The 19727-nt window shown below is 42.8% G+C and overlaps 1 protein-coding gene across 1 annotated transcript in view; it reads right to left on the minus strand.

Moving 5' to 3' along the window:
- LOC126336755 (bone morphogenetic protein receptor type-1B) overlaps positions 1-17343 on the minus strand; it is a 177012-nt gene extending 159669 nt beyond the window's left edge. Inside the window, exon 1 of the mRNA XM_050000757.1 lies at positions 17179-17343. Within this exon, the coding sequence (XP_049856714.1) occupies positions 17179-17266 (88 nt within the window). The 5' untranslated portion in view covers positions 17267-17343. The remainder of the gene's footprint in view (positions 1-17178) is intronic.
- Between the last annotated feature and the right edge of the window lie 2384 nt (positions 17344-19727).

Below are 19727 nucleotides of genomic sequence, written 5' to 3' on the forward strand. Positions count from 1 at the left end.
GCTGGGCTACGGTCCCGCACACCGTTAGGCCGTCTTCCGCTCACGCCCCAACATCGTGCAGCCCGTGTCGTGGTGTCGCGACAGGCGTGAATGGAGGGACGAATGGAGACGTGTCGTCTTCAGCGATGAGAGTCGCTTCTGCCTTGGTGCCAATGATGGTCGTATGCGTGTTTGGCGCCGTGCAGGTGAGCGCCACAATCAGGACTGCATACGACCGAGGCACACAGGGCCAACACCCGACATCATGGTGTGGGGAGCGATCTCCTACACTGGCCGTACACCTCTGGTGATCGTCGAGGGGACACTGAATAGTGCACGGTACATCCAAACCGTCATTGAACCCATCCTTCTACCATTCCTAGACCGGCAAGGGAACTTGCTGTTCCAACAGGACAATGCACGTCCGCATGTATCCTGTGCCACCCAACGTGCTCTAGAAGGTGTAAGTCAACTACCCTGGCCAGCAAGATCTCCGGATCTGTCCCCCATTGAGCATGTTTGGGATTGGATGAAGCGTCGTCTCACGCGGTCTGCACGTCCAGCACGAACGCTGGTCCAACTGAGGCGCCAGGTGGAAATGGCATGGCAAACCGATCCACAGGACTACATCCAGAAACTCTACGATCGTCTCCATGGGAGAATAGCAGCCTGCATCGCTGCGAAAGGTGGATATACACTGTACTAGTGCCGACATTGTGCATGCTCTGTTGCCTGTGTCTATGTGCCTGTGGTTCTGTCAGTGTGATCATGTGATGTATCTGACCCCAGGAATGTGTCAAAGTTTCCCCTTCCTGGGACAATGAATTCACGGTGTTCTTATTTCAATTTCCAGGAGTGTATATACAGGATATGCTGTGAGCACCTGTCGACCATGCCGTGCTACGGATGCAGCACGTTGCTGAACAAGATTTAACTAGTGAACACATCCTAATAAAAGTGTCAGAACCACTGATACCGTGTGTTAGATCGTTCCTCTCCTTTCCCAGAACCAACGCCACATTCTGACTGCTTACAGCGCTATATTTTCAACTGGTAGCAGAAAGAGGAACTACTTTTTTCATAATACTCCGAAAGCGCACTCATTAACGAAGATACCTGCGATGTTTCAACGTACTGCAATGTACACAGCCCGCACCACAGCACTCTAAACACCGTCAGTCTAATTACAACCACCCAGTACAACCGTGTGATTTTTAAAATAAGTTTAGGCTTCCACAGGTTTAGAGGGCAGAGCTACACATTGGACAATCTCGTGGACAGAAAAGCAAGATTGCGAAGTATGAGAACGAAAGTGTGTTGGACATGGAGATTTACTGAAAGAAACGAAGCTGTCGCGAATTACTGTGGGCCTCAGATGGCTAAAACGAATAGAAGAAAAGTTCAAAAACTACCTTCGTGATCAATAGTGCACGTTTATCAACAAAAATATTTTATGTTGGACTGAATTTCAAAAACGGTGATAAGAGACAACTGTCCATATGAATCTACGTAGATACACTTTTTCACCAAAACCTGGAATTTTTAAACTATAAATTCTTGTTTCTAGAGTGACATTATGAGGCTGGAAAACGCATAACACCAAGTCGCATTTACTCCCATCTCAATGCAAAACATGTCATATCACAATTTTTCTAACATAAAATCTGAAGGTAGCTGTGACATATTACATACCAATGTTTCTTCTATTCCATGAAGTCTGCAGATACACATCCCAATAACTGAAATAATGTACACGCCAGTAGATTAACTATGTCGTGTAGTTATGTTTCAAAACAATGTCCAAAGTGTACAGGAAAACACGTTTATTTGCTTCAGACGTTCTGTGAACAGCGAAGACAGTGATTTGATTTTCGTGAGACAGACGCACTCACCGACACATCTGATCGCCCACAGCCTTCTGTTTATCCCCCTCACAGTTCCTAATATTTCCCTGAGTTCCGAAATCTTCTCGGTAGAAGAAAACACCAACCAGCAAAGAGGGGCATAAGACAACCTTTCCGCTTAAATCTGCTTGTATTACTACACTGCGACTCGTATGTCCTATCAACCACCAAAAGGTTAAGGAGGGTGACAGACATATTATCCGGTTGACTGGTTGTCGGGTGAAGGGACTAATATTGAGGTTTTCGGCTCATCGGTCAAAAGAAACGTCGGTAGGAATTAGTTATGTCTGCAGAAATTTGATCGAATTATGGAATTGCGCAGGAATGGTAAAATAGAGACACTGAAAGTAATAATGATGCCAGAGTTGACAAATGACTAAAGGAAGCGAAAGTATATGAAATGGTTCGGTATGCAGATCAGAAGAATGACGAGGGCTCCCCAGGGCTCATCTGTATCGTGAGAAAAATCTCACCCGCATCCGACCCAACCACGTTACTGGCTGCCCCAACCACGTTACTGGCTACGACGGTTACGCAGTAAATCATGCCTTCTACTCAGGAAGACACGTAATATCAAAAGTGAGAAGGCTACATCCGTAATGAACAACAGTTGAACCCACGGTAACAAAATAACGTGATGACAAAAATCTTGTCGATAGGTGGGTGGGGGCCAGGTGAGTTTCCCCCTAGACCTGACAGACTTATGCCAAATGAGGTAATATCGTTGCAAATTGTATAAAGCGTAATTCAACATTATTTAAAAGATAGATTCCGGGTTGCTATATGGCATCTGAATTGGGATCACACATACCGGGGAGAAACGGCAGATACTCAAAGTCGCAGCACGCTAAAGAAGTTTCGAGCACAAAATAGCCACGAAACCGAAGCCTCGGGTTAGATACTCTATTGCGCAAGACAGTCCTCCGTGCTCGACGGATCAGCCACTGCAGGTTCGCGTGGTAAGACGGGTGCCCCTGTTTGTTTATTTCAGGATCTCGCGAAGGTCGCGAAGCGACTGCGTCTCCTGCAGCCGTCGCATCTCGTCCGTGCGAGGAGTTTGCACCTCCTTTGAATATTCACGCAGAGATTAGATAGCAGCTGCCCTTGCGCTGGATTCTGTCGCTAGAGAACCTCCGTACTGGGCGAGCTGTCGCAACGGAAGCAGCGCGTTATGACGTTCCGAGTACACACTTTGATTTCTACGACTTATCGTATCAGATAGACTGAAAACAGGCACTACTATTTTTACAGCAGCTGCAGATTTCGAGAAAGATTTTGACACTATTGACAGAACTATACTCTTAGAAATTCTGATGGTAACAGCGATAAAATATAGGGTGGCGGACGATAAGTCACCTGAATGAATCTTGATCTTTCAAGTATATTATTGGTCCAATAGTTTTCAAATTGTGCGCTTAACTTCGTGCAATTCATGGAAATTAAGCCTGATTCGTTGCGAGCTCATCGTTTCCGTTGTGAGTCCGCCGTTTCAGTTTGCCGCGATGGCTGACAAAGGACAGTTGACCGCCGCACAAAACACGAAGATAGTGTTACCGTTCGTGACGACGAGCAGCGTTACACTGACACCGAGGTTTCGTGCTCCGATGGGCTCCTAGCCCACAGACAATACGCAGATTACATAAAAAAATCTGAAGATACTAGATCTGTTTTGGACACGTATCTTACGTTCGCTACAAAACACTGAAGCAGTTCGAGGGGCTATGACTCTTACTCCGAGTAAATCAACAAGAAGAGCCAGTTCCGAGTTGGTAATTTCACGCCGATCTGTACAAAGAATTATCCAATCCGACCTTCACTTGTATCCATATAAGATGACTGGCGCATAAGCTTACTGCGAGAGAAAAGGAGCGGAGTCTGCAGTTTGCAAGGTGAGCAAGACCAAGAGGCAGTGTTACAGAACACATTGTTTCCTGACGAAGCTTATTTTTACGTGAACAGTGTTGTGAACAAACAGAACGTTCGGTTCTGGGCACGTGAACCTCCGCGAATAATCCACACGAAAGACACCAACGGGGAGAGAGAGTGCGTATGGGTCTGATGTCACGACACTGAATCATCCGTCCGTTCTTCTATACTACAGTAACCGGCGAACGCTATTTATACATGCTGCGAAACCAATTCTTTCCTCAACTCATGGCCTCATGTCTTCCGCTGCAGACACAATGGTTCATGCAGGATGGAACACGCCCCCATACTGCCAACGTTATGCTTGATTTCCTACACGAAATACTTGGACGTAGGGTACTGTCAAACATTTTCTGAACATTATGCAGGAGGAGGAATGTAGCTGCCCCACAGCCCAGATATTAACCCATGTGACTTCTTCCTTTGGGGGTTCCTTACCGAGGTGTACCACAGAAAACCCGAAAATGCAGTGCATCTTAGGGCCATCATTGTGGTGTTATGCTGCGCCATTCCAGAAGATTTGTGTTGGAGAGTCGTCATAAATGAACGTGTGCGACTTGAATAAGTTGTAAACCAAAACGGCAGTCATACTGAACATGTGATTCATTAGGCTGTATCAAGGTGCATTCTTTACTTCTAGATCAATAAATTGTAAATCTTGTCAACAACAAATGTGTTATGCATGAAACAAATCAGGTGACTTATCGTGCGCCAGCCTTTACATATATCCAAAATTTATCTGCAACATCAACCACACTACAGCTTTAAGAGTCGAAGAACAAGAAAGGGAGGCAGTAGTTGTGAAGGGACTGATGATTGTAGACTATCCTTCATGTTACCCAATATATACAGAGAGCAGGCGGTAAAGAAAACCAAAGAGAAATTTGAAAAGGGAACTGGAGTTCTGGGAAAATACATACACTGAAGCGCCAAAGAAACTGGTATAGACATGCGTATTCAAATACAGATATTTGTAAACAGGCAGAATCAGACGTTTCGGTCGGAAACGCCTATATAAGACAACAGGTGTATGGCGCAATTGTTAGATCGGTCACTGCTGCTACAATGCCAGGTTATCAAGTTTAAGTGAGTTTGGACGTCGTGTTATAGAAGGCGGCACGAGTGATGGAACACAGTATCTCCGAAGTAGCGATGAAGTGGGGATTTTACCGCACGACCATTTCACGAGTGTACCGTGAATGTCAGGAATCCGGTAAAACACCAAATCTTCAACATCGCTGCGGCCGCAAAAAGATCCTGCCAGAACGGGACCAACGACGACTAAAGAGGATCGTTCAACGTGACAGAAGTACAACCCTTCCGCAAATTGCTGCCGATTTCAATTCTTGGCCACCAACAAGTGTCTGCATACGAACCATTAAACGAAACATCATCGATATGGAATTTCGGAGCCAAAGGCCCACTCGTGTAACCTTGATGACTGCACGACATACAGCTTTATGCTTCGTCTGGGCCCGTCAACACCGACATTGCACTGTTGATGACTAGAAACTGGTCGGACCAGTCTCGTTTCAAGTTACACTGATTGGAAGGACGTGTACGGGTATGGAGACAGCCTCATGAATCCATGGACCCTGTATGTCAGTAGGTGGCTGTTCAAGTGGGGAAGGCTCTGTAATGGTATGGGGCGTGTGCAGTTGGATTGATATGGGACCCTTGATACCTCTAGATACGACTCTTACAAGTGACATGTAAGTAAGCATCCTGTCTGACCACCTGCATCCATTCATGTCCATTAAGCATTCCGACGGACTCCGACAATTCCAGCAGGACAATACGACACTCTACACGTCCAGAATTTGTATAGAGGGGCTCCAGGAACACACTTCTGAGTTTAAACGCTTCCGCTGGCCACCTCACTTCCCAAACATGAACAGTACTGAGCATATCTGGGATGACTTGCAAAACGTGCCGTTCAGAAGAGATCTCTGCCTCTCGTACTCTTACGAATTTATGGGCAGCCCCGCATGATTCATGGTGTCAGTTCCCTGCAGCACTATTTCAGACATTAGTCGAGTCCATGCCACGTCGTGTTGCGGCTCTTCGGCGTACACGCGTGGGCCCTACACAGTATTAGGCAGGTGTACCAGTTTCTTTGGCTCTCCAGTGTATAAACTCTTAAAATTTGCCAATGACATTGTAATTCTGACAGGGACGATATCGGAGTTCGAAAACAGTGTCTTGAAAATAAGTTACAAGAACTAAGGTGATGAGTGAACTAAATTAAGAAATGTGACACTAAAAGTAGATGAGCTTTGTTTGCTATTTGGGGGAATAAACTAACTGTGGACGGTCAAAGTAAAGACGAGACAAAATGAAGACTGGGCAATAGCAAGGAAAGCCATATCTGCGTAAGGAACATAGCATATAAATGTTAAGTATTCGGAAGTCTTTACTGAAAGTATTTAAACGGAGTGTGGCCTTGTACGGAAGTTGTATGTGCAAGATAACTAGTACAGCCAAAATGAGAAGTGTTTGAATTACGGTGCTACAGAGTAATTAATGAACTATTGATCGAACTGTGGAGAAAAAAAAAACTTATGGCAGAACATGGAGGAAAGACAGTCTCTCCTAAGGCATCAAAGAATACTTGATATGGTATTGTAAGGGGAGCGAGCGAGCGAGGGAGGGACCACAGCTTGACTACAGTAACCAATTTCAGGTGCATAAAAGTTGGAGTACTAATGCAGAGATTGAGATGGCTGCACAGGATAGACTTGCGTGGAAAGCTGTATCAAACGAGCCTTAGGGCTGATGAGCGTAATATTAACATTTCCAACGCGACATACCACCAACTCATTGAAGTGTTTCGTTAGAAGTTTTGCACCAGGGCACAGAAGTTGTATGCAGATCGCCCAGTCTCCGCGATCGCGAAGGTCTTGCAGTCCGAAGAAAACCTTTTGTCTGGTACGATGGCAAAGGTACAAGACACGTTTAGTAAGTAATCCAACGTATTTTATGGAAACAGGTTGGTTTTATTAAAAATTCCAATACACCGTATTATTCCCCTCTCTTCTGGTTCTTAAACCATATTTTTGAACATAACCTCCGTTCAATGTGACGACCTTACGCCAACCCACTGGGAAAGCCTGCATGGTGCCACTCCAATGTTCGACGTCGGCGCCAATGTTCTGCTACAACAAAACAACAACAACAACATCATCATCATCATCCACGTACTGCTCCCCGCGCAGCGCATCCTTCAGCAGGCTAAACAGATGGAAGTCGGAAGGTGCAAAATCTGGGCTGTAGGGTGGATGAGGAAGGACATTCCAATGAAATATTGTGAGCTCTCGAGTGCGCAGACTTGTGTGAAGCCGTGGAGAATGTAAAGTTCGTTTGCATTTTTGTGGCGGCGGACGCGCCGTAGTCGTTTCCTCAATTTCGGGGAGGGGGTACAATATATTTCCAAATACATCGTCGAACGCAAGGGAGGGTATCAAACGCATTAATCTCTTGAGTCCCTGAGGACTGTCGCCATGACTACTTGTAAAGGGTGTCAGCACTATCAACTTGTGCGGCGAGGTGTTTGTGACCTGCGAATCATCTCGAACAAGAGTGTCCGCACGTTCCGACATTGGAGGAAAGCGAGTTCTGTGTAGCTGGCCGACATGCGGGAGATAGGACAGGTCTGCGCGACATTGTTCCGAAGATGACACACGCCTCGCCCAATGACTAGCCTTACTTTTGCTCACTTCCAGGACCCCGTAGACATTCTGCAAGCGCCTATGAATATCTGTGATGCTATGGTTTTCCGCCGAAAGAAACTCAATGACAACTTCTGCTTCGAATGCACCTCTGTTCAGAAGCCATTTTGAAGCTACTTATAGCACCCTGACCTAACGGAACTTTATGAAACTGCAAAAGCTGAAACGGGAATATTCCACCATGTCCCACAATAAATTCCGCATTTTTTTTCAACCGAAATTGCCGAAAAGAAAAGGTGTTGCATTGCTTATTGAACGCTCCTCGTATGAAGCTTCAATCATATCAGGTGGGCGATTTCCGTAAGACGCTCGACAATGTATCGTTATGGCGACTGATGGCCAAATTACGATTGTAGGAGTTCAGTGAGTAATGTATCTCCCAGAAAGCTTCAAATCAGCAAGAACTCTGCTTCAGGATGGAAATTCGTTATGGACTAGAAATCTTTTCAATGTGGTGTTATAGGACATTGATAAATGTTACATGAACTGATCGAACAAATATCGAGAAATTCCTGGCACGAGTCAACCAAAAAATGCTCAAACAATTTAATGAAACGAAGAAAAGAAGTGGTCGATGTGAGTCGCAGCTGTAAACTGTGGTTGAAGAAAAGGTGGAAGGAAAGAACTGTAGCAGCTGGTCTCTTCCAATTGCGGCAGATCTTCGATGAAATAGAATGCACCAGTTATGCTGAAACAGAGGGCAGCTTCAAATCTTTCTTAGGGATAACAACGAAAAACAAAATACGCATGCGTAAAGCAAATCTTTCCCTGTACTTTATCATTTAACGTTCAACATATTCCAGAGCAGATCTCACGCAAGACTAAGACTCAGTATCTTTCGAAAACAATTTATCAATAGGCTAAAATAAACCGAAACCTGCAGAGCGGTACTAAGAAATATACGCTTACGTTTCCTATCCAACTGTAGCACTTTTACTACAAATCTGCAATTGTACCAAGAAACTCCTTCCACTACCAGCAGCCCTGGAGTTAAATATTATCGAACGCTTCGTTCCTATGAAGTGTAAGACTTCACAAGTCTACAAATTTAGAACTACGCAAGACTTACCGATATCTATCAGTGACTTGCACACCTTTGATACACTTAACTGGGTCACCTGGAGACAAAGTGAAGTTTGGAGAGGTAACTTTAAGCTCAGAGTTGGTGGTTCGAGTCCCACCTTGACGTAGAACTTCAAATGTTCGTCGTCACGTCGTGTACTTCTGTATAGTGTAGAAGAAAATTGTGGTTCTTGTCAATACACACACACACACACACACACACACGTGCGCGCGATTTCAATGTCACTTATGAAGGTGTAAGTTCCTGGAAGTGAAAGGGGAGGGGAGGGCGAAACATGTCTTTTTTTTTTTAAGAATTGTCCCTGAATTAGGCTGTACTGATTTAGAAAAATCGCGGAAAACCTAAATCAGAACAACATTACGCGTCCAGTGATAATCACTGCACCACTTCGTTCGCTAACTTCAGGTTCAGTGGGTTGGCGTTATCCAACTACACAACTGGAGTATAATTCTTCAGGGTTTTCAGAAAGACTTGTGACCTGGTTCGCTTTTAATTATGGAAACACATGCAATCATTTATTCGTCTTTCGTACAAGGGGCAATCAAAAACAGAACACCAGCAACAAAAGGTACATGGAATGGTTCCATTCAGAAGTAATCACCACGCACGATAAGACGTTTAACCCATTTGGAGACGAGACAGTTAATTCCTGTTTCGTAGAATGCCGTCGGATCCACAACCGCAAACACTCTTGCACTTCCTCTTCCGACTGAAACCGACGTCCATAGAAGTCTCTATTCAGTCGCCAAAGATGTGAAATCGCACAGTGAACAATCCGGGCTAAAAGGAGGCTGTTTCAGTGTTTCCCAATCAAATCGCCTTCGTTCGACTGGCAGTGAGGGGGCAGGTGTTGTGCAAAAGGCTGATTCCATCCTGACAGCATTCCGAAAACCCGAGGGCAAACGACAGAGCTAACAGTGGAAACATCTCACATCTCCCCAGTCAAAGAACTCCAAAGCTGTTCCAGTAGCGTCACGGCGACCTTCCCCGACTGCAGGGGCCCTCCGCTCTAGAGTGAAACCACAATGAATGCGCAGCGCTATGAAGACGCTTTGCAGAAAGTGCGACGCGTCATAAAGTCAAATCGCCCAGGAATGCTGTCTGACGAAATCATCTTGTTAGACGATAACGTCCGCCTCCCACTCTGCCAATCAGAGGAAGGCCACGCGTCAGCTATTTGCTTGGGAAACACTGCAACATCCTCCGCAGTGTCCCGACCTCCCCCCGTGTGATGTTTGCATCTTTGACCACCTGAAGAGAGAAGTGCATAAACGTCGGTTCCATTCGGACGTGGAAGTGCAAGAGTGGATGCGACTGTGGATCGGTCAGCGGCCGACCGCGTTCTACGGAACAGGAACTTGTCTCCCAGTCACACTTTCTGTAAAGTGTCTTCATATCTCTGCACATTGATTGTGGTTTCACACTCAAGGAACTCGAGAGCAGAGGGCTCTTGCAGTCGGAGGAGGTCGTCATAACGCTACTGGAAGAGCTTTGGAGTTCTTTGGCGCGAAAGATGTGGGATGCCGTTTGCCCTCGGGTTGTCGGAATGCTGTCAGGATAGAATCATCCTTCCGCACAATGCTTGCCCCCTCATAGTAATGCATATTTTCAATTCAGTGCATGATGACACTAATTTTCTTAGGTTTTAAGTTCCAATACAATGAAATTTCCTTGAGACAGAAAATCATCACGGATTTACAAATCATCGCACGTGTGAAACTCAACTTGCCGGCAAAGAAGCATGTAGATTCAATATTCACATATTTTTGGAAAGTGTCTAACACAGTGCCCCCTCTACAGACTTAACGAAGGTCCGAGCATACGGAATGTTGTCAGACATGTAAATGACTTCTTAATCTAATACACTAAAGGGGGTAGGGGTGAGCTGTTATGTTATTGCGTCACCGTTAATTTTACTACTCCGTATTTTATTCAAAGGCAATCACAATTTATAGTTTATGCACTAACTCACTATAACATCTCCAATGGTATGTTACATTCAAAATAAGTAAAAAAGTCCAGTTTAACACCCTACACTGACACTACCAGACTGGCGGAAACCGTGATTTGGTACCAACGGCAACCGTAAATTTTACGACGGTTTAGTAACATAGGGTTAAGCATTAGAACCCAGTATGCTATTTTCTACTGATGACGCTGCAATCCAAGGTAAAACGCCATCGTTTAGTGACTGAGAATACAGGATGACTTAGAATTCTTATTTGATATGATACATGGCAGCTTGCTCTAAATACAGAAAAAAAAGTAAGTTAATGTAGTTGTGGGAAAACAGTCTCAATGTTTCAATACAGTATTAGTGATAAGCTGCTTGATAAGTCACGTCGATTAAATATTTAGGCACAAAACTGCAAAGCGGTATTAAATGGAACGAGCATATAAGGTCAGTTGTCAGTTTTAGGGAAAGTGGCTGATCGAGTTCTTGTTACGAGGTGTGTTCAAAAATTCCACATCTGATGCACTGCTCCCATCGCCGTTTCCACTTCCGGAAGCATTCTTGAAATGAAATGGCTCTGAACACTATGGGACTTAATATCTTACGTCATCAGTCCCCTAGAACTTAGAACTACATAAACCTAACTAACCTAAGGACATCACACACATCCATGCCCGAGGCAGGATTCGAACCTGCGACCGTAGCAGTCCCGCGGTTCCGGACTGCAGCGCCTAGAACCGCTCGGCAACCGCGGCCGGCTGTAGCAGTCTTGGTACGCTTCTTGCTGGATTGCGCGAAGCGCAGTCTCAGAATTTTATTTTATCTCGCCTATTTTTGCAAATCTTCGTCCTGTCAGCAGGGTTTTCAATTTTGGAAATAAAAGGAAAGTCCGCAGAGGTCTGGAGAGTATTGAGAATGGAGCAGTGAGTTCGTTTCTTGTGCAACAGTCGCGCAACAACAGGGATCTCGCCACATTTCAAGCCTTTTCCTTCCCACACTTTGTCGCAGGCGTGGGAACACGTTCCGATAGTACCATCGATTAACAGTTAGTCCCTGTGGCACGAATTCGTGATGAACTAATCCTACAAAGTCAAAGAAAACTATCAGCGTGCCTTTGCAATTTGAAGTGGCCTGACAAGCATTTTTTGGTCTTTGAGAACCATTCCCGACCCTTGGTCTCAACATCATAGACCTACGTCTCATCACCAGTTACTACTCTCTTAAGGAACATCTCGTTCTCATATGCGCGGTCCAGAAGCTCTTCACAGGCGGCAACACAATGCATTCCAAAATGCTATATCAGGGTTTTATGACACGATCCAACTGGAAAGTTACACTCTTCTACAATCTCTTGTACAGTCAGTCTTCCACTGGCACACGCAATTTCATTGAAATTCCTGACAAGCGTCGTCGGTAGACGTCGAATGGAGGCCTGAACGAGGGTATTTTTTAACTTCTGTCCGACCAATTTTAAACCGCGTGAATCATTCGTAACACCGAATACGGCTTAAGCACTCATCACCGTAGGCCTCCTGCATCACTTGGTCTCTATGTATAAAGATTTTCTTGAGTTTCATGTAAAATTTAATGCAGACGCGTTGCTCTTCTAACTCTGCCATCTCGAAATTCGCAAACTGTGCGACCCAACGTTCTACTCAATGCTGCAACAATTGCTAACCGACATACAACACTACTGCTGGTTGTTACACATTAAACAGACAGGCGTGTGCAGGGATGCCAACTGCATTTCACTCCACCACACCACTGGCGCGAAATTACGAATGCCCGGAATTTTTTAAAACAGACTTTGTATTGGAGAATTCTAGGAAAGTGAAGGTCGTCTATAAAGGCGACCGCGTACATAACATTTGTACGACCCATTCCGGAGTACTACCCGAGCGTTTCGAATCCCCGCGAGGTCGGGTTAAAGATATCGAGACAATCCGGAGTCGTGCTGTTAGAATTGCTACCAGTAAGTGCGATCAACACGCAAGTATTGCGGAAATGCTCCGCGAACTCAAACAGGAAATCCTGGATGAGGAAAAATTCTTTCCACGAAGCACTACTGAGAAAGTGTGGAAAATCGGCGCTTGCGACAGACCGCAGAATGATCCTACTGCCTACATACCAATCGCGTAAGAACCGCTAAGGCAAGATGAGACAAATCACGGCTCGTTCGGAAATATAACTGTATTCAATTGTTTTTCTCTCGCTCCACTTGCTAGTAGAACAGGAAATGTTGGCTAGCAGTAGTACAATGTACCCTAAGCCATTTACCTTATGATTGCTTCCATAGTATGTAGGTAGATGGTATGCAATAACTTCCAATAAACGTACACCTGTCGTTGGTCCTTCCATTCGGACAATAAGGTGTATCTGCGGTCATTTGCTACATATTCCGACAGAGTTCCATGGTCCAGTAACGACGTTCGTGGCCCATGTCAATCGGCGGGCTCGAGTGTCAGCAAAAGGACACGATTTGCCTCCTGAAAATACAATCCTGGTAGAAATGAGTTCATGACGCCCCACATTCATATTAGCGGCTATGCGACAGCGAACATCGCCCCGTATTGCTCTTGCGGAAGCGACGTGACGATCTGTTGGTCTGTTTGTGCTTGTGAAAACTTTGCGAAACTGAAGATCCCCGTTAGACCAAGTTAACCTTAGAATCAAGAATTCATGTTTATCTCTAATATGGTATGACTCATGCCTTTTGCACCAATCGTCACCCTACATTCAACGTCGATTAACTCGCGACGTGCCGCGATGTTAACAACACAGTGTGTTAAAGTTTCTTTACAACTGTGGTAACGAAAAATGAGTCAACGATTGTGTTCACAAAATTGTACTTAATCAAAATAGTCTTCTCCTGGACCATATAGCTGAAATCGTTTTAAAAGTGTTTTGCAACAGTAGCTGTAGTCCTTTTTTGGAGTTGCATTTAGTACATTTCTTGGACAACTGTGTTATAAAGGTGTCTTTTCATTGACAATTTCACTTTAGAGAACAACCAGATGTAGGCTGGGGACAGATCTGGCGATTGCAGGACAGTGATGCATTTGCTGGCAAAAAAACTGGTGCACGACCTTCGCTTTGTGGGCTGGTGTGTCTTCATGGTGGAGCAACCAGGAACCTGTCCATTTGACGAGTTCTCGCCCACAAACGCTGGAGGACTAAGAACTTTATGCTGCCTCACTGCCACTTTCCGACAAGTGTACGATATTAACTGTTACATTCACGGCGAGGCTCCCTGCTGCAGTTTTCGAAACTTCAACTATCTTAACGCCATCACTCGTCACGAGATAACAGTGCAGTTTGCAATTTCACACAAGCAGTCCTAATGGAACTGGGAGACACTATGTACGCACCTGACTGCCAGACAGCCCAAATAGCGAGTTTAAACTCGTGCAATACACGGCAAATCTTCAGACAGGAGAAGCTCTTCATATGGCTCTTTGTAGTTTTGCTTCGGAAGAGTCTTTATTTAGCCTACATCGAAGCTCTTTTTCTCCAGCGAGACTTTGCCCTTATTCTACACATCCCTATCGAAACACTATTCTGGTATGCTGGCTCCCAGTCCCAAAATCTGTTAATAACCATTGATGGATGACAGGAGAAGGAAGCCGGAGTCACATAATAGCAACACCACCTATAATGGCTTTTTTTCCAAGCCTCGACCGACGCTTCGTCTGCAGTAACTCAAGCATACAATTTCAGTATCTTCCACTCCACCGCTTCTATTTGCTTATCGTAGAACGCCTTGTGATAACAGTAGAGCACCTGCAGACCTCTCATATTCTATCCAGAACTATCACTCGCAGAGCGCTGCAGTGGACGGCCAAATCTCCGCTAGTTTTAAACACAGAGATGATGCAAAGATAATTCACGGCGACGTATTTGGCAGAGAGATCGAGTGAGATTCTCTGCAAATGCAATAGCAAACTCGAATTCACCTTAAAGTCGAGTGTTGCAAGTAGCTCGTCCGCACTAGCAGGCTGTAATGCAGTGCTGTGCAGAAACAATGGACACGAAGGGAGAATATGTTCCCAATTGTGGGACTGAAAGAGATAGACAAGTGTAGCGAGGCGACCACGTTCTCTCGACCTCATTCCTACGGATTTCTTTAGTGTGGGGAAAATGAAGCGTCTGGTGTACGAGACAGCAACACACTCTCCAGAAGAGCTGGTGGCTCGTTTGGCTGAGGCTGCAGCAATTATTCGGGACGCACCTGATTTTATTGTGTCTGTTGCACAACCATTACTACGCAAGTGCCAGTTGTGCATTGGTGTAAAGGACGGCTTACTCGGCAATATTGCTAAAATAATATTCATCACCGATAGTCTGAACACCGTTCTAAAGATCACTAGCATCAAAACATCCATGAGCCCCTAGCCGAGAAACTGTGCACCTTTGTAACATTTTGGTCACACAAAGTGTCAACAATAATTTTTTTTTTTTTTTTTTTTTTTTACATCCTGTACAACAGTCGCAGCTCTCAATAAATGTTATTTGATAAAAAACTAGTAGTACACCACACTTTTTCTCAACACAGACTTATCTGTAAAACAGTATGTGCCAATCTATTACGATCTTATTAGCCTAAGTTTAATTGGCTGCATTAGACGAAAAAATATATTTTACACTCATTTAACCGAAAAGATGCTACAACAAAACATATGAACCGTAATGGAAACTATGAAAGCAATAACTACTTGCAATACAGGACCTACAGTCATTAACGCAAAAATCTCTGACAATCTTTCTACAGCAATGAAACTGGAAATGCTTTTCATGTTAAACGTATTTTTGCCCCAATCATTAACAATACGCTTTGCATTGAAAAGACGTAGTGAGACAACGAAAAAACTAAACTGCAAACAGTGTCTAAAGTAAAAAACCAAAAAACAGTTTTTTTCACTAATGAGGAGCAAGTACCTGACTTGGATGTAAACAGACAATCTGAGAATATCATGACACATACAGGAACAAATAGACAGCTAGAAACACTTATAGAAAAGAGGAGCACTATGATAACATTTGAATACAGGCAACAGAAGCTGTGTATGGAGTACTGATGACCCTAGCAACGGACATTACACTGGGAAAAAGAACTACATATGTCAATTGATATCAAAAGCAATATCACTTGCCCAAAAAAAGTAAACTGCCCATACCTCACAGTAGAGAAATGACATTACTACTCTTGAACTTAAATAGTTTTTCATTTACTCTCAATTTCGCATCTCGTTTGCAGAAGGTATGTATATTTAGAAAAATCAATCTACATATGCAATCTGCAGAGTTGTAGCATATGCTTCACATCTGTAGCAGGTGTTCCGTCATATGGAAAGTTTCTCTGATATTGTTTCAATCCACCTGTTGTGGAAACTATCAATGTAGATTAAAATCTCAGCCTACAAACATTCAATTTTCTTCACACAATTCAGCTGTAAAATCAATCTGCAGCCAATAAAATACAAAGCTATGTAGTCCTATAAATATTTTAAAATACATAATCACATGTCACTACAAGCAGAGAAGGCTGCATACCAACTGCTCACACAATGTTAGATTAATTTATTACAGAATGTAGCTGACTTTGTCTGTTACACAAATTTTGATTCTCTTACAAGTGAATGAACCAGATGACAGTGATCCTCAATGCTTACCCCACCAACTAAAAATTTTTTAATGGTTAGGAAATGTCTGTTTTAGTGATATTCAAATACATAAAACTTTATAACCTACAACTAAATATGAGAAAGATTTCCGTGAGATAACAGGGGAAATGTAAATGTGAGACAAATATACCAAAATTTTCAAAAACGTGCTTCTCAATACGTCACAACGAGAGAAGTCCACAGGCGTTGCCCTTTATCTGTGTGGTATTTAATCGTAAATTTACATTTATTTTTAGCCAGAATGTTCGAATCTCTCCCTCAAAGTTTCTTTGAGAAAATCAACGTTAAAAACTGCGAACACACAGGGACCAAAATTTACAAACTAATTAAATGATCACTAACCAATTAAATGATCACAATGGCACTTGACGGATAGTACTGCATATGCCTCGTAACAGATACTAACTACTGTTAACATAAGAAATTTTACAATCAAGAGCTTTGCTTTCTTATTGATTGCTAGTCTCTTGCGATAAACAAACTAGTTCTGCACCATATACTCTACAGTTAAAGCATGTAGTTAACGATAATCTCAAAACTACATGCTAGTCTTTAATAATGGTATAAATTAAATCCAAAACATTAATCGTCAAATGACAAACAACGGATTACACATGGTTGGGCGCGAGTACATGAGTGAACTCAAAAAGTTCCTGACAGTGTAAACAAAAGGCACTACACAATTAATATGACACGAAAGACATCGTCTGGAACGCATACCAAACTGAATTTGCAATTCGTCATACTTTAAACTGCTAATGCTATTTTTCCATTACTGAAACTAGTTCCTAGTTGTCATACAGCAAAGTAAACACCCGACATAACGATGAGTAGAAGAAGCGCCATCATCTAATTATGAACATAAATTTTATGTTTATAATAGTTTTTGATAAATCTGTTGAAAATGTATCAGTGCACTCACCATTTTCACTCTGTCCAACCAAAACACCCACGCCAAGCAAGAGCCCTACATTGCCGCTCCAACCGCTACTCCGACCCATCGCGGCCATCTTCTCTTCTACTACATTGTATCTCTGACGTCACGCCTGCGATGTCGTAATTCTGTACCTGAATTTGTACCGCGCTCCAAGAACAGACGGCCGTCCATGAAGTATATGATATATTTGTCGGTCTACAATAAGAAAAATAAACGAAATGTGACTTTGCATTTGAACGTAACGATAAATAATTTTTTCATTAAAATACATATTAAGTTAGTCTTGTGACAAAATTCGGACTTAAAAGCTTATAAACTAGACCGCAAACGAAATCTGAAATTTTGTCGACAGTGTATCTATTAACAATGGATTTGTGGTACACTATGAATTCTCTGTTAAGCATGTAACACAGGAAACACACCAAAGGCGGAATCTTTACATTTGAGCAGATAGATTTGTACAGCTCTATATAATTAACGCTAAGCTGCTTTGATCCTAAAGTTTGCACATTTTTCGAAACTACCAGTTAAACTTAACATTACAGGTTATATTGTAAGGCCTACACTCACTGCTCCTCGAACATCATCAGAACTAGAATTTTAGTTGTGATTTTCAGATAAGCTACTGGCTATGTCTTAGTATTAATATTTAAACAGCGCTCTTTCCTCGTAGGCGCAGTGACATCGATATCCGCAGTCAACTTAAAAATCGAGATACACTTACATTTTATTGTAATTTATGGGCAAACAACTGGCACTTGTGCAGCACTGACATGTAAACAAAGCTTGGTGTATTTACATACGTTGTGTCATTGTTATCATACATTAATTTAGAACTAGCGATACTTTACTGTTAAAATAACTGTCTCGTAAGGTACTTTTTGCGAACCGGATCGAAAGACTAAAACCAACGTCAATGAGCTCAAAGTCCTACAAAATAAACTGCAAGCAGTAAAGTTAATGACTGAACTGATATAGACTACTGTTCTCAGTTATTGACAGTATGATTGCCATGATTGTTGCACATAGGCGTGAAAATTACATTATTGTTAATGAAGTAGGGTCTGGTATCTTAGTATCGTGGCAACAACCAGAATGGGTTTAGATCCACTAAGCATCAAGCAATATAAGGAGGTTGTAGAATGATAATAAGTAAGCGAAATACCAGAACCCGAGGAAACAGAAGAAACGTAGACCTATGCGTGTGTAAGTCCAGTAACGCATTTCAATGTTAAGATTAACCAAAATTTAAAGGTGCAGGGACCAAGGCTAGGGATCAGTAAGAACGTAGGAGATTACAGTTGGTAATAGACTATAGGTATTCGAAGAATGTGGTGCACAAGATAAAGACAAATGTTACTGGTGAAAGTGTGTGGGACCCATACTGTAAAACCTAATGTGGCAGCTGCCTGAAGAAGCACGCCAACTACCCCTCCAAAGATTGTTACAAGAACCGGTGTTCAGTAAGAAATCTAGGAATACATTACTGCCTCCAAAGTCTCTCCCCTGCAGGGACCGTGAAGACAAGTATAAACTAATCAACATGCTCAGCAGCATTTAAGCTGTTGTTTACCGTACATTCCATACTATACGCAAATGGAACAGGAAGAAACCCTAATTAATGGTTCAGTGGGAAGTACCTTCTGCCATGCCCTTAACAGTGCTTCACCGAGAACGGATGTAAAGAAACAAAAGTTATATTTGACGGAACACCTAAATTTTGTCCTATGTTTTTCTTAATTATTTACGCAAGACACATACTTGGGTGTTGTAGCTTCAGATTTCAAAGGGAACTCGGAATACTTGTAGCATAACATATTCTGAATTTAAAATGACATCATCAAGATTAATTTAAAGTTAATTATTAAGTACTCATGCAAATATTGTGGTAGTACGAATGCATCCCTACTGCGAATGCTGTTCTTAGGCATGAGGTGACTTAGCTGCTGTTCATGAGCTATTGAGTCATGACTGTTGCCCTGGTTCACCAACTAATCAGTGTGGTTTTCAAGCAGTTTTCCATTCTCTATTAGGTGAATGCTCTGCTAGTCCCCAATCTCTCCCTCTGAAAATACAATATACTAACACCTAAAATACAATATCACACAGCATAAAATTTACATGACTCATAGAGCACACACGACTGCCCTCCCTCAGTTTCTTAGCTGATGACAGTGGCGACAGGAAGGGCATCTGGCCACAAAGTTGAAATAAAATAAAGTTACTATATCACGAAAACAATAGTCACCATGACGGGATATTTGCTAGGAAAGAGGGAGATAAATATGACGTTTGAAATAATTTTTAAATGGAAACACAAAAAAAGGGTACACTTTGAATAAGTTATCAATTTGGAGATTTTAGTCTATAAATAAATATTTCATTCCAGTGTGGCAATATTTAGAAAACTGCAATAAACAAAATGAGGTCAGATTGTTTTGCTGGTAAATTAGGTAATAAACAGGTTGAACACAAAAAGAAAAAGCAAAGTAGGTGCTGAAATACATGTACAAAATACCAGAGGTCAAATCATA

The sequence above is a fragment of the Schistocerca gregaria genome, chromosome 2 (genome assembly GCF_023897955.1).
Source record: "Schistocerca gregaria isolate iqSchGreg1 chromosome 2, iqSchGreg1.2, whole genome shotgun sequence".
Lineage (NCBI taxonomy): Eukaryota > Metazoa > Arthropoda > Insecta > Orthoptera > Acrididae > Schistocerca > Schistocerca gregaria.